At 43.0% G+C, this 12,605-nt stretch overlaps 1 protein-coding gene across 1 annotated transcript in view; it reads left to right on the top strand.

The window, feature by feature from the left end:
* Positions 1–1,732: 1,732 nt before the first annotated feature.
* LOC308117928 (calcium-binding mitochondrial carrier protein SCaMC-2-B-like) overlaps positions 1,733–12,605 on the top strand; it is a 30,670-nt gene continuing 19,797 nt past the window's right edge. The window contains exon 1 of the mRNA XM_080477048.1: positions 1,733–2,587. Within this exon, the coding sequence (XP_080333174.1) occupies positions 2,282–2,587 (306 nt within the window). The 5' untranslated portion in view covers positions 1,733–2,281. The remainder of the gene's footprint in view (positions 2,588–12,605) is intronic.

Here is a 12,605-nt window from a genome sequence, read left to right as displayed (position 1 = left end):
TTACAGCCACTACATTGCAACAAGCAAGAGGCTTTATCATGAGTACGTCCTACATATTGTCTGTGTTGCAGACGGTGTTTAAGTCAAGTGGTTTCCAGACACTGTCCTTAATATGGAGTGATGTAAGGCCTCGCTCGGGGCTCCAGGCAATTCCATACCTTATCGCGGCGCCTCAGCATGTCAGTAGGAATGTGTCTCATGATTCTCTTTTTCTTGTTCCAGTGCACTGGTGAAGGTAAGATTAATAACAAATCAAGTCAAAGTCTTAATTGTCATGTGAACTGTTGGAAACCAGTTTCCATGAACAATAAAATTCTCACTTTGCAGCTTGCAGTGAATGCCTGTATACACACACACACACACATATGCAAAGGCATATGCAGTGCAATAAAATAAAGAGTGAAATTACAGCAGCATATGTTAAAAACCCTTGTGTGATCTGCTGCAGTGTTGTGAGCAGTGTGCACATGTTCAGAGGTTAGTGTTGTTGGAAAGGAAGCAGTGGCTCCATCTGGGGGATCTATACTTTGCCCTGAGTTATCAATACCTGGCCAAAAACTATTAACAGCAGCAAATATGGGAGCGTGAGCACATCCCCACACACAGCTTGTCATTTGCCACCCATCTTTAATACTATAGAGAATTCAGTGACACTGGGTCTTGATCGGGTTCCACCTGGGCAGGTGACGTGAGTGAGAACAAGACACTCGCACCAACAGGACAATTACTCTGGGACAATCCATCCGGAGTGTTATTCCTCTGTATTTATTGACATTTCTTCTTGGGATCTTTTTGTATTACCTAAAGTTGGAGGAAAAACATTAACATTAATATATATTTAATTTTCACGTCAAATTTGAACATTTTGTCATTTGACAGCAGCGGAAATTTCAATAGCAAAGAAATTGTGCTTTTGTCCCGATGCGTTTTGTACACTTAAGGTGTTCTTGGATGATGCAGAGTGTCAAATAATGCTTCCTATCCTGAAAATGAGTTGAATTTCAAACCTAAAGGTGCTTTCTCCCTGCTCAGTCAATTATAAAATTGATTAGTCCTGATAAAAGTTTTACTATTTACACATTCTCATTTTATAGAGTTTTTGTCTTGGGTCAGATTTAACTGTGAGGGAAATTCTTTTAAAACAGGTTTTTAACTGATTTGTATTAAATTATGTATTTATTCAGTTTTTCCAATCCATGCATTTATCTCTGTCACCCAGTACATTTTACTACAACTAATATTATCAAGTACTGAAGTTATTTTATGTTTTGACCACTGAATTCTAATTTAGTTTTTTCTTTCAGATGATCAGCTCAAAACTGATCAAACTTTTATTCATTTGACTTTTGTCATATTTGGCTCATACTTTTACAATATTTATTCACGGCATACACAAAGAAAACATGCTTTCCCCCCATTATATTAGATAAAAATTGGGAGCTTTTTATTAATATTTGATGACTACTATATGTAAATGATTAACAGTAACATCAGTTGATTTGCATTACTATCAAATTATTTTTGTAATACTTAATAATTCTCATAACCACTAAATTGTGCGTTTTTATGTGCTCTTATTTCACACATCACGTTCTATTTAAGAAACTATCCGGATTTTCACTTCACATTTATGCGTATTAATGAATTGATCCAATTTTCTTTAGATAAGGGAAGAATTTCGATTCTGCACGTGTCACACGTTACTCGCGCAGCCGATGCCGTCACTTTTGACGTATTCTCGCGTGAATCAGCGAGACTACCGCCGGACCGGCTTCTGAAGCTTAACACATCTTCTCAGCGGGGGGGAAACTTAGTGTCGTTTTACCGGCCGAACCGAGCCCGAATCCCCGCTGCGGTGGCGCAGGTACCCGGTGTGTGTGCGCGCGCGGGAGGACAGCTCTGTGGAGACCGAGAGTCGGCACGAGAGGACGTTTTAACGGCCGTCCAGGGAGCTAACGGCTCAGGATTCCCACCCGGCTGAGTGTCTCATTCGTGGTTCACGGCGCGAGGACGGAGCGCGGCCGAAGCACAAGCAGCACGCAGGTGATCTCAGGTGAGGTCACGCGAAAAGAGTGCTGAAGGTCCGGGGGCCGGCAGCCTCTCACGTTTGTTTTTCGAGCCGGCCGTAATGGAGGGACATGTGACGTAGTAGTCCCCGCTGCTGGCCGCCTGAGTTGCTCACCCCGCCTTCAGAGTTCCCCACCTGGAATCCCTCGGATCTCCTCCCGGGCCTCCTTCGGACCCCCACCTGGAGTTCCTCCGGACAGTCACTCGGACCCCCATGATGCACCAGCAGGGCTCGTTCGTCGCCCCCCTGCTCGGCGAAGTGTCCTGTCAGTGCCGGGCAGCAGAGGCCCATCCCGGGGTGGACCCGGGCGGCGGAGGCGACCCCTCCTCGCCCCCTCCGTCCACCCCGGACTGCCGCAGGCACCCCCCGTGTGACAGCTGCGGGGGTTCGGAGCAGGAGCACCGGCACAAGGTGCTGTTCCAGATCCTGGACGTGAACGGAGACGGAGGCATCTGTGTGAACGACCTTACCATCGGACTGAAGAAACTGGGAGTTCACCGCACTGAGCACGAGCTCAGGGTAAACACACACACACACACACACACACACACACACACACACACACACACACACACACACACACACACACACACACACACACACACACACACACACGCACACGCGGATCTTTTTGAAACAATATCTGTATGGTGGTTTGATGCATTGTTAAGACTAAACCTACCTGAAAATTGACAAAGACACTTAAAAATACAACAATCTGCCTCTCATGTATTGTGTCTCTTTTTATTTTCTATCCCTCTTTATATTCCAGTTTCCTTCTCTTTATGTAGCTCTACCTCTCCCTTTCTCTTTGTCTTTCTTTCTTTTTATACCCTCTCCATTTTTAAATACTGAAAGTGGAAATTAACTCTTATGCACTACTAATAGATTATAAATTCAGCTGACCACATTTAAACTGACAACATTAACTATATTTCACCATCTCTACAAACAAAGTACTAGTTTGGAAGAGGACTAAAAAGTTACCAAATATCGTAACTTTGCTTGTTGAAAGGTTCATTTACAGGCATCATGTAAGTCCTGGACCCTGGGTTGAGAGTCACTGATCACATCAGAGTCATGGAAGTAGAAGTTGGTATCAGTGTGATGATCGCGGAGAATATTGTGAGGGTTTTCTCTGGTCTTCTGTTTGTCTGGACCATGCCGGGCTTCCTTCAAGCAGCAGAGTTTTGTCACTGTTTTACAGAATATTACAATTTGGTCTCACTCCAAATTGTGTGTGACTTTGTCCACAGCACAAAACATAAAAAAAATCTTTGTGCGTAAACATTTCACAGAACCGTTCTGAAATTGTAACATGGGTACATTTCGTTTGCCGAGTCTTTTGTGTTGCCAGACTTTAAGTTCAGGTGACTGCCAGTTTGAAGAAAAAACATAGCAGGGATCTTTTCTATTTTTGGTAGAAATTGCTACCACTTTATTTTCCTCGTATCCACTTGGTTTATGTATACGATCCATAGTCTGGATTTTTTTTGTCGTTACTACTGTGTCAGACCTTAAAACTAAGGCCCCGTTTACACCACAACGAATTAGTGTATCCGCAAAACTTTCTTCACTTTTGGGGGGTCCGTTTACACGACACCAGTGTGTGGATCCACTGTAGCCGCAAAGGTTTTAATCCGGCTCCCAATGTGGAAAGTTACTGGACATGCACATCTCCCCCCCCTCTCTCCTGCTTATTTAGTTGTAAACAAACATGGCGGCCGCGTAGTGGTACGACTCGCGGTCTTTATTCTAGTTTTATCTTCCATATCAGTAGTTTAATAGTTGAGACTCTCCCCTGATAGCATCCGATGCATCATCAGTCCACACGGATGTCAGGTTCTCTCCATTTTCCTCACGTTTATAGTTATATTGTTCTCTCCACACGTCTGTGTAGTTTCATAACAAAATCGAGCAACAGCGCCCTCCAGTGGCCCGGCATACTAACTACATCGTTGTCTCTGTGTCCCCTGCTGCGGTGTAAACGCCCCCACTTTTTTTTTGCGGATTAGGTGTTGTCACGTGAAACGTTGACGTGTAAACAGGGCCTACTATATTGATGGTCTTATACCTCATTTAGCTGCCTTGAGAATATCCTTGACCCAAGGGTCACTTAACCAGTTAGGTTAATGCAACAAAATGCCAGACACCTAAAACCACTGGGTCACCTCCAACATCTTTATCTTTGCCTAATGCTAATGATAGCCAGTGATCGCTCCTTTTAAAGGGTTAAAATGGCACCACTTGTGGGGTTTATTAAGAAAAAGCTGTGTAAGTTTGGTCCATTGTTGGGAGTGTAAATTTGCATGCAGTCATGCAGACGGATCCTAAATGAACAGGAAGTGTACTGTCATCACTACGTGTTGGATACTCCTTGTACGTGAACGTAGGTCAACAGCAAGCCAAACTCGATTCTCCATGAGCCAGGAAGCTGAGCGTCTTGCTCCTTTTACTAGAGATGGCTTATAAGTTGGAGACTCATTGAAAAAGATGAGTGAAACTGAAATGACACAAATAAAATTTACATCAGCACCTTGTAATGTGAAATAAATGTGTGCAGAAAGGCTTAACTTCACACAAAGGCGAATCAGCGCACTTTTGCAATCTTTTCATATGCTAATTAGATAGTGCGGCATTGCCAGGCTCGTACACAAAAACGAAACTTACAACAACATGTTCTAAATTGGCTCTTAGAACACTTATACAGTGGCACAAACACATTGCACAACTTACCCATCCATCCATCCATTTCACGGGTCTGGAAAACCTTGCAGTGTGTTTAAAAACCTGGGCGTTCCTTTTGAATCTGAGCTCGATTTTATTCCCCAAATTAAGAACATAACAGAAACAGTATTTTATCACTTAAAGAACATAGCCAGAGTCTGCCCATTTCTCTCTGTGGCCAGCACGAAGGTGCGGATGCATGCTTTTATTTCCAGTCGCTTAGATTATTGCAATGCCCTATTTCTGGTCTTCCCCAACAAACTGTCAGCAGCCTTCAGCTGCTCCAGAGCTCAGCAGCACGAGTGCTGACGAGGACCAGAAGACGGGACATTACATCTGTTTTAAAGTCACTGCATTGGCTCCCTGTGCGTTTGGGGATTGATTTTAAGATTTTATTATTAGTTTTTAAAATGTCTTAATGATCTTGGGCCGTCTTATCTTTCTGACCTGCTTTTACGATATGAGCCCTCGCGGCCCCTGAGGTCCTCTGGCAGCGGCCTGTTAAGGGTTCCTAGTGTCAGGACCAGGACCTATGGTGAGGCCTCGTTCTGTCACTATGGCCCACGTTTGTAGAACAGCCTCCCAGAGGGCCTCAAGGCCGCAGAGACTGTTGGTGTTTTTGAAGGCGTGCTCAAAACCCACTTTTTTAATTTAGCGTTTGATTAGTTGACTATATTCCTTACTTGTTGTTCTTTTTTCTAATGGAGTCAATGTTTTAGCTTAATCCTTCACTTCATTTATGAATTCATTTTATAAGCTCTTTTTTATTTCTATTGGTCGATTATTCTTACTTTTTCTTTTCTTATCTTTTATTTTCATTTATTGATTCACTTTATTAGCTCCTCTTTATTTTACCCCAGTGTCTCCTCACGGGGGCGCGCCGCATCGGGAGTAGAGTCTGGTCTGCCTGTGGGGGGCGCTGCACTGTAGTTCACTGACCGTGGTGTGGGTCCCTGACCCGGTGGGTCGGGGTGGTCTGCTGGGGGGCCCCCCCATAGCTGTAGGCTGTGGCTCCTCTTGATGTGGACGGCCCCCCAGGATGGTGTTTCTCTCCTGGATCATCGGTGCCCGGCCATTCTTACATTAGTTTTACGTCAGGTTTTATAGTTTGTTACGGGCAGTTGGGGTTGGTGGTGTGTTTGGATATGTGTGCGCGCATGTGTGCGTTCATGCACGTGTTTCTATTTTATTTTATGCTATTTATTTTATTTTATGTGAAGCACTTTGTGTTGCAATTTTTCTTTGTATGAAAAGTGCTCTACAAATAAAGGTTGATTTGGTTTGATGTATGCACCGCCCAACATCCCGATGCACACAGCTGGTTTTAGCAATGTGAAAATGTAGCGTCACCGATACGGTTCAGGGATCGGTGATTGTCCTGATTAAATTACTTTTGATGCATTAGTTTCTGGCACTGGACCGCCACAGGCTGCAAAAATCCTCTCCTATGCTCTTTTGTGTGGAGCAAAGCAGTTTATTCGCTTGGATTCAGACAAACGTACGTGGCGGTTTGGTGTTACTGAACTGTGGCGATGAAGGTGAAGTTGTTACGTCAGGTTGTAAAAACTCTGAGTCATGGAAGTGGATCACATTTATTTCTTAGAAAAGAAATCCCGCTTTAATTTGAATTAGCAGATGAAAGCTTCTGCTACAACTTCAGCTTCATCACAGAAGTCTTCAACAGATCCTATTCAATCTGCTTCAGTGTCTCTTGATTTATAAACCGTCTGGAAGGTAGATGTTTCACTGTAACCTTACTGAGTTTTACATTCCCACAAATACAAACACAGAGTTAGATTTTCTTTTTCTTCTGACAAAATAACAGTTCTTTCTCTTCCCCCTAATTTACATCAACTGGGACTATTTATTTATTTATTTATTTATTAAAAATTAAGCAGCATTTAAAAAGCAGAACAGTTTGAGGCTTTAGGTCATCTTCTCTGGATTATAGACACCAGCTATGTAAGATGTAATTTTAATTTTCCTTTTGAATGTGAATATATTGTGTTTATTTGGAAAGGAGAAAGGAATTTTTTTTTCTTCCAATTTACAAAAACAACTCCAAAGCAAGGCTCGTATGAATTTAGCACGCTAATTCAGGAATAAAAAACTGAAGTATTCCCGAGGAGCTCTCGTTACACAGTTTTGTCAGACTTCGGAAGATTAAACAAATGTTTATATAATATTATATAAATATTTGCAATTCATTTTATTAATTTTGAGGGGGGGAAAACAAAGGAAATAACTTCTTTATTATACATTTATTTTCTAAACTTATCAGCATGTTTTCTAGCTCATACAATTTCCCTTGATAGTATTGATTTATCCAAAAATAAAACTCGTAAATTCAATTTGTTAACATCTTGGAGTCACATTACTTTTGCAGTCAAAGCCAACAGAGAAAAACTAACAAGTCAACAAAGTCAGCTGATCATTAATTCAATAAAGTAAATTCACCACAAACTTGAGTTTGTGTCTGTGTGTGACTGAAAATAATTGGTTCCTTCTTTTTGCTTCGAACATGGAAAACCTTCAATACTGGACGTAGATCTCTAATCTGAGAGCGGCTTTCTTCACAGCCTCTATCTTTAGTGCTCAGCTCATTTCTGTAGGCTAAGTATAGTCTCTTTAATGATGCGAGTCCTGCTCACAGTAACAGTTAGTCGTGGTCTGAGGCCAGAAATCAATATTAGTAAAGTATAGTAAAGAATGACGTTAGTCATTGGTCTTGTGTGCTCTTTTTCACTGCTCTATATCACCGATTCTCTTCTAAATAACAAATATTTCATAGCCTGGTCTGGTTTGCTGCCTTTCGTCCCTCCATCTTGTTTAGAGCAAGTTGCGTGGAGTGGGAGCTAAGCCACATCCTGAGCAGGTGACCAGTCCGTCACCAGGATAATGAAGTGCTTTAGTGGCCCAGAGTTCACTTCCTGTTTGAAAGCTGATTGTAAACCTGGCTCTCTGTTCACTTTACAGTGAGAAACGGCGGCAGAGCAAATAACAGGAATCTGTGAATGGGTGAATCTGCCTAAACGCCAATTCATACTCCATAAGAACAAGAAGAAAGTTGGTCACACTGGGGTCCTCCCGAACAAAATGACGTCATTTTCTTCAGCCAGAGGGAGCTGGCTGAAGAAAACTGGTTCGGCTGTGCCAACCGTCCTGGCCGAACTATGTGGGTGCCGCACTGCCGAAACTTGAAGAAACGAAGTTGAAATGAAAATGCAGCACAATGTGTCTCGCTATATTAAAATCAGCCATACTGCTGTCTGACTATGTTCTCAGCTGGAAGTAGAAATCAGCACAAGACCTCTTTAGCTGCCCAACATAATTCAGACCAGCCGCAGCGCTGGTCAGCTTTTACTAACCTGAGAGACCACCAACGTATTCAATCGCTTATTAAAATAAAAACTGGTGCAGTTGCTTCTGTCTCAATCCTGGTGAGCACAAGAAAAGTGCAACAGATCGGTTTGTAAAGCAGCTCTTACAGGACATAACAAGCTTCAGAAGGACACATTTCTCCTTCAGTTTTGTCTGCTTTAGCTGATTAAATCTCACACTAATCAAACATGCATCTTGTTGCTTGCCGTTCAGCTCAGAGCTTTTTTGAAGTTAAGTTGGAGAGTAGATGTCACAGCAGCTGACCCTTGAGCTCACCTCTGATATCACTTGACTCATAACAGGGTTGTGTTGTATCTGCCACTAAGAAGTTAGAGGAAAATCCTTTAAATCCTGCAAGTCTTGAGGTGAATGTACATGGATCATACTTATATATATATATATTACATATCTCACTGATACTCCATCAGAATGAGATCAGTGGAATTTGAACACCTGAAACTGGTTATTGAGTTTCAGAAACACTTTGTTGAAAGAAGCCGCGATGATATCACCAATGCCTCCATGGTTGCTAAATGTACAAGTAATTTCCACATTGATGGCTATTTTTTCCTAAGGGTTACCAGCAGAATATTCCACAAAGCATCACAGTCTTCTCCTGCTTGTCTCCTTCACATAATCAATCCTGTTGTCATGTGTTCCCATGATCCGTCCACCGGACCATCCATTGGAATGAACCATGAATGAACCATTGCCCAATCTTTGATTCCTTCTTGTTGACAGATCATCGCTTTTTTAATTGTTCACATCAGCTGATGTTCTCCCCGATGCTCCTTGACTTTTTCTTCAAAAGGTTTTTCATGGACCCTGTTTTCAAGTCATTACATTCACCAAGGACGTAATAAAATCATCCGCGTATATTTGTTTGTCTGTATGTCTTTTAGCAAGATTACGTCAAAGCGACCACACAGATTTTGTCGAAATGTTCACCAAAGGCCATGGAAGATTCCATAAAATTTTGGAGGTTATTCTGCAACTTTTCTTTTTACTTGAGTCCAGGTCAGCCTTTGGCGGAGGTCAGAAATCTGTGATTGCTCTTGTTCTGCAATGTAATATGTCATCTTTCTCCTAAATGAAGATTCTTTGAGTCATTCCCGTGCTTGTTCTCCCTCTTTGTTTGTGGCCTTTAGGGATGGACCTCTTCAAATCAGAGGCTCGTCCTCAGCGTGAGAGCAAAGTGAACCAGACTAGAAGGCAAATTCAATCTGTATTGTTTTGTTTTACTTTTGGTTAAGATGATACATGGTTAGGACCAGAATCAGAGAGGTTTTATTGTCATTATACAATGGAAGATGAAATTGCCCATTACTTGGAATTACATTTAAACGTGACCACTACCGAGCATATTTAGGGTCCAAGCACTGAAAGTGCGAAGACCCTATTGAAATTGCCTTGATTATTATTATTATTATAGTTTTGATCTCTTCATGGAACTTTTGTATCCTTCGTGGAATATCTGTGAATCTGAGCTGGTTCAGAGAAGCTTTGTCTGTCAATGATCCGTCTCTGGGAGTTTGTTTGGTTCCTCTTGCATTGTGGTTGGTGAAGCTACAGAAATTAGCTGGAAGAAGTCAGGACTTTGGGAAGTGATGGAGCTGTGTTACACAGTAGGAACCAGATATGTGCAGAGAATTAAAAGCACCTGCTCTTGCGTTAAGGTTGACGTTGCCTGATGTTGATGGTGGAGTGAGTGCAGGAGGCAGGAGGCATCACTCAAATAGATTTTCTGCTAGATGGGAAGGAAGCTGCAACTGAGGGCGAAAATCCTGCGCTACCCCAGCCCTCCTCCTCCTCCTCCTCCTGCCACTGACGCTGTGATTTCCATCCTGCTATCCTGGCTTGAATTGGCTGAGGGACCAGCCTGTATGAGCTGTAGTGATTGGCCCGGGCTAAACTGCAGTAAGGATGCGGGTTTTTGTGGTGGTCTGTGCTGCATTTCACTGGCTGCTGATGCTGAAGCTGGCAAAGTCGCAAACCCCGTGTGTTCACTGTTTACACTATTGTTTCATGAGCCTGAACAGGAGAAATGTGTTGATCGGAGAAAAGGAGGAAGTTGTTAGTGAGCTCGGGCGTTTCAGATTTGATCTCTCTACGGGTGGAGCCAGAAGAGCTGAATAAGATCCAGTGGAGGCTGAGCTGAACTCCACTCTGCTCTTGTCCTCAGCTGACCCTTTCATTCCACTCCTGAGCGAACTCTTTCACCCCGAGCTGGTGTTGGGTTAAACATTGTATTGGACCTCTGTCGAGTCATGGTGAACTCGGGGAGAGCCAGCTGGAGAATGCCTCGGGACATGCTGGGTTTCCTGTGCTACACACTTTTTGGCAAAGTGCAGAGCGAGGCGGCTGAGAGCCAGTCACCTGGGGAGGAGCCGAGCGAGGCCACTGGAAGCTGCACTGAGGGTCACACCGCTTCTGGAAGTACAGAAACTTGCAGGGGGAATGTTACTCCAAAGAAAAGCACAGTGTTAGTCATGGTGGCACCAACTTCTGAGCTGCAACAGGTAGGACGGAACAGCTTTTCTCAACTCCATCACCAAAATCAACTTCCTCATAGAGTATGAAATATGTCGTTATCGGGATCAGATCAGTTATTTACTCCCTAATGTTACAGTTGCTGCAATTAAAATGTCCCTGACTTGTTACTGTAGATGAAAAGAGCTGCTCTCTCTCTTTCTCTGTCCTGCTCTAAGCAGTATGATAAAGGTTTTGTCTAAGCTGTTGCTTCTTTTTAAACAGTTTGAAGTCATGATTCATCTGAATCTATTGAGTGAATCAATGAATAAATAAGCTGCCATCTTATATATTCATACAGTATTTATATTGTGTGGATTGTATATTCCTTCTACGTTCTGGCTTTGTGCACTGCAGTGAATTTGAGCATTTTGAATCAAATCGGTTTATTCTCCCATCTCATGAACTGCTGACTTACCACATATGGAAGAAGGAAGAGGGAAGATCCATTTTGAACGCATTTGGATATTTTTTGATAATTAAACCTTGTTTGCCCCTGTGACAGACTGACGACCTGTCCAGGGTGTATCCTGCCCTGGCCCACAGTACGCTGAGATCAGCTCCAGCGACCCTGAACAGGACAAACGGAATAGAAGATGGATGGAATGAACTTGTTTTCTGGATTAAAGCCAGGCTGACTTTATCCATCAATGCAAAATATACAAATCTAGAACAAATGTCCTGACTTTCTTGAATTTGTGCACTTGTCAATGCAGCCACAAAGACTCTGGACTAAATCTGCAACTCTTGAATATAACACTGATGTTTCTTGACCTTTCATTGGTAACCTACACTTGGTAGTATGACTGCACAGTTTATCACAAATTTATCAACCTGCGCAATATAGATGGCAGAAGATCATCTGAATGAGCAGGAGGGAGGGGGAGGGATGTGCATGCTCAGTAACAGGCTCTGTAGCCTCCATTAGACTCTGCAGGAGGGATTTGCGCTGTGAAAGAATCTTTCCACCTTGGGAGCCGGATTAAAAACTTTGCGGATACAGTGGATCCGCAAACTGGTGCCGTGTAAACGGACCCCCCAAAAGTGAAGAAAGTTTTGCGGCTACACTCTAATTCGTTGTCGTGTAAATGGGGCCTTAGTGTGTCTGAGTGTTTAAGAACTTAGTTGAGTGTTTGGCTTTACAACATTTGTCAACATTACAACTGCATGTATGCAAATGATGCGTATGCTAATTAGCAGACATGCAAATGTAGGTGTGTAAGCTAATTAGCATGTATGCTAATGTTAATGCGTTATGCCAGATGGTTGTGTCTGTCTTTTGACTGTGATCAGACATTGACTTTCAAGCAACGTGTTAAATTTGAGCCAGATCCGAACATGTACACACCACTTCCGGTTTCCAGCAGGTGGCACCATGGCTGATGGTCATAATTGTTATATGGCTGTAATGAGGGCCGGACTCTGATGCAGTGTATCAAGTTTGAGGTCAATCTGATCACATTCAGTCTAACTACATTGCACTTCCTGTTCCAGGGGTCAAGCTTAACGCCAGTACGAGACTAGTACATATTTCTACGGACTACTACACCTTTCCGATGGCTAGTCCGTGGGACTAGTGCAAAATTAGAAATGTCCGATCCATCTTGTGGAGATTTCTGATCCATGAAGCCCTGTCTGCTTCACTGTTACTGAAATGACTCCACAGTGTTTCCCTGGAGCTGCTCTGCTCGCTGGCTGCAAAATGTGGACTGGATTTCTTGAAGGGAGGCGGGTCTCAATGAGACGTGGAGTAATTAATCAGGAAATCCATTCCACAGTTTGCAGCCAGCTGGGAGGCCAGCGTAGTAGGACTGTGCTATCCAACTTTTCATGACAACATGTCGCTGTTTGGATGGACTCTACGCTCAAAACACCACAGAGCAGCACATCAATCTGGATG

Source organism: Lipophrys pholis (assembly GCF_963383615.2).
Source record: "Lipophrys pholis genome assembly, chromosome: 12".
Classification (NCBI taxonomy): Eukaryota; Metazoa; Chordata; class Actinopteri; order Blenniiformes; family Blenniidae; genus Lipophrys; species Lipophrys pholis.
This window is presented reverse-complemented; position numbering and strand designations above follow the sequence as displayed.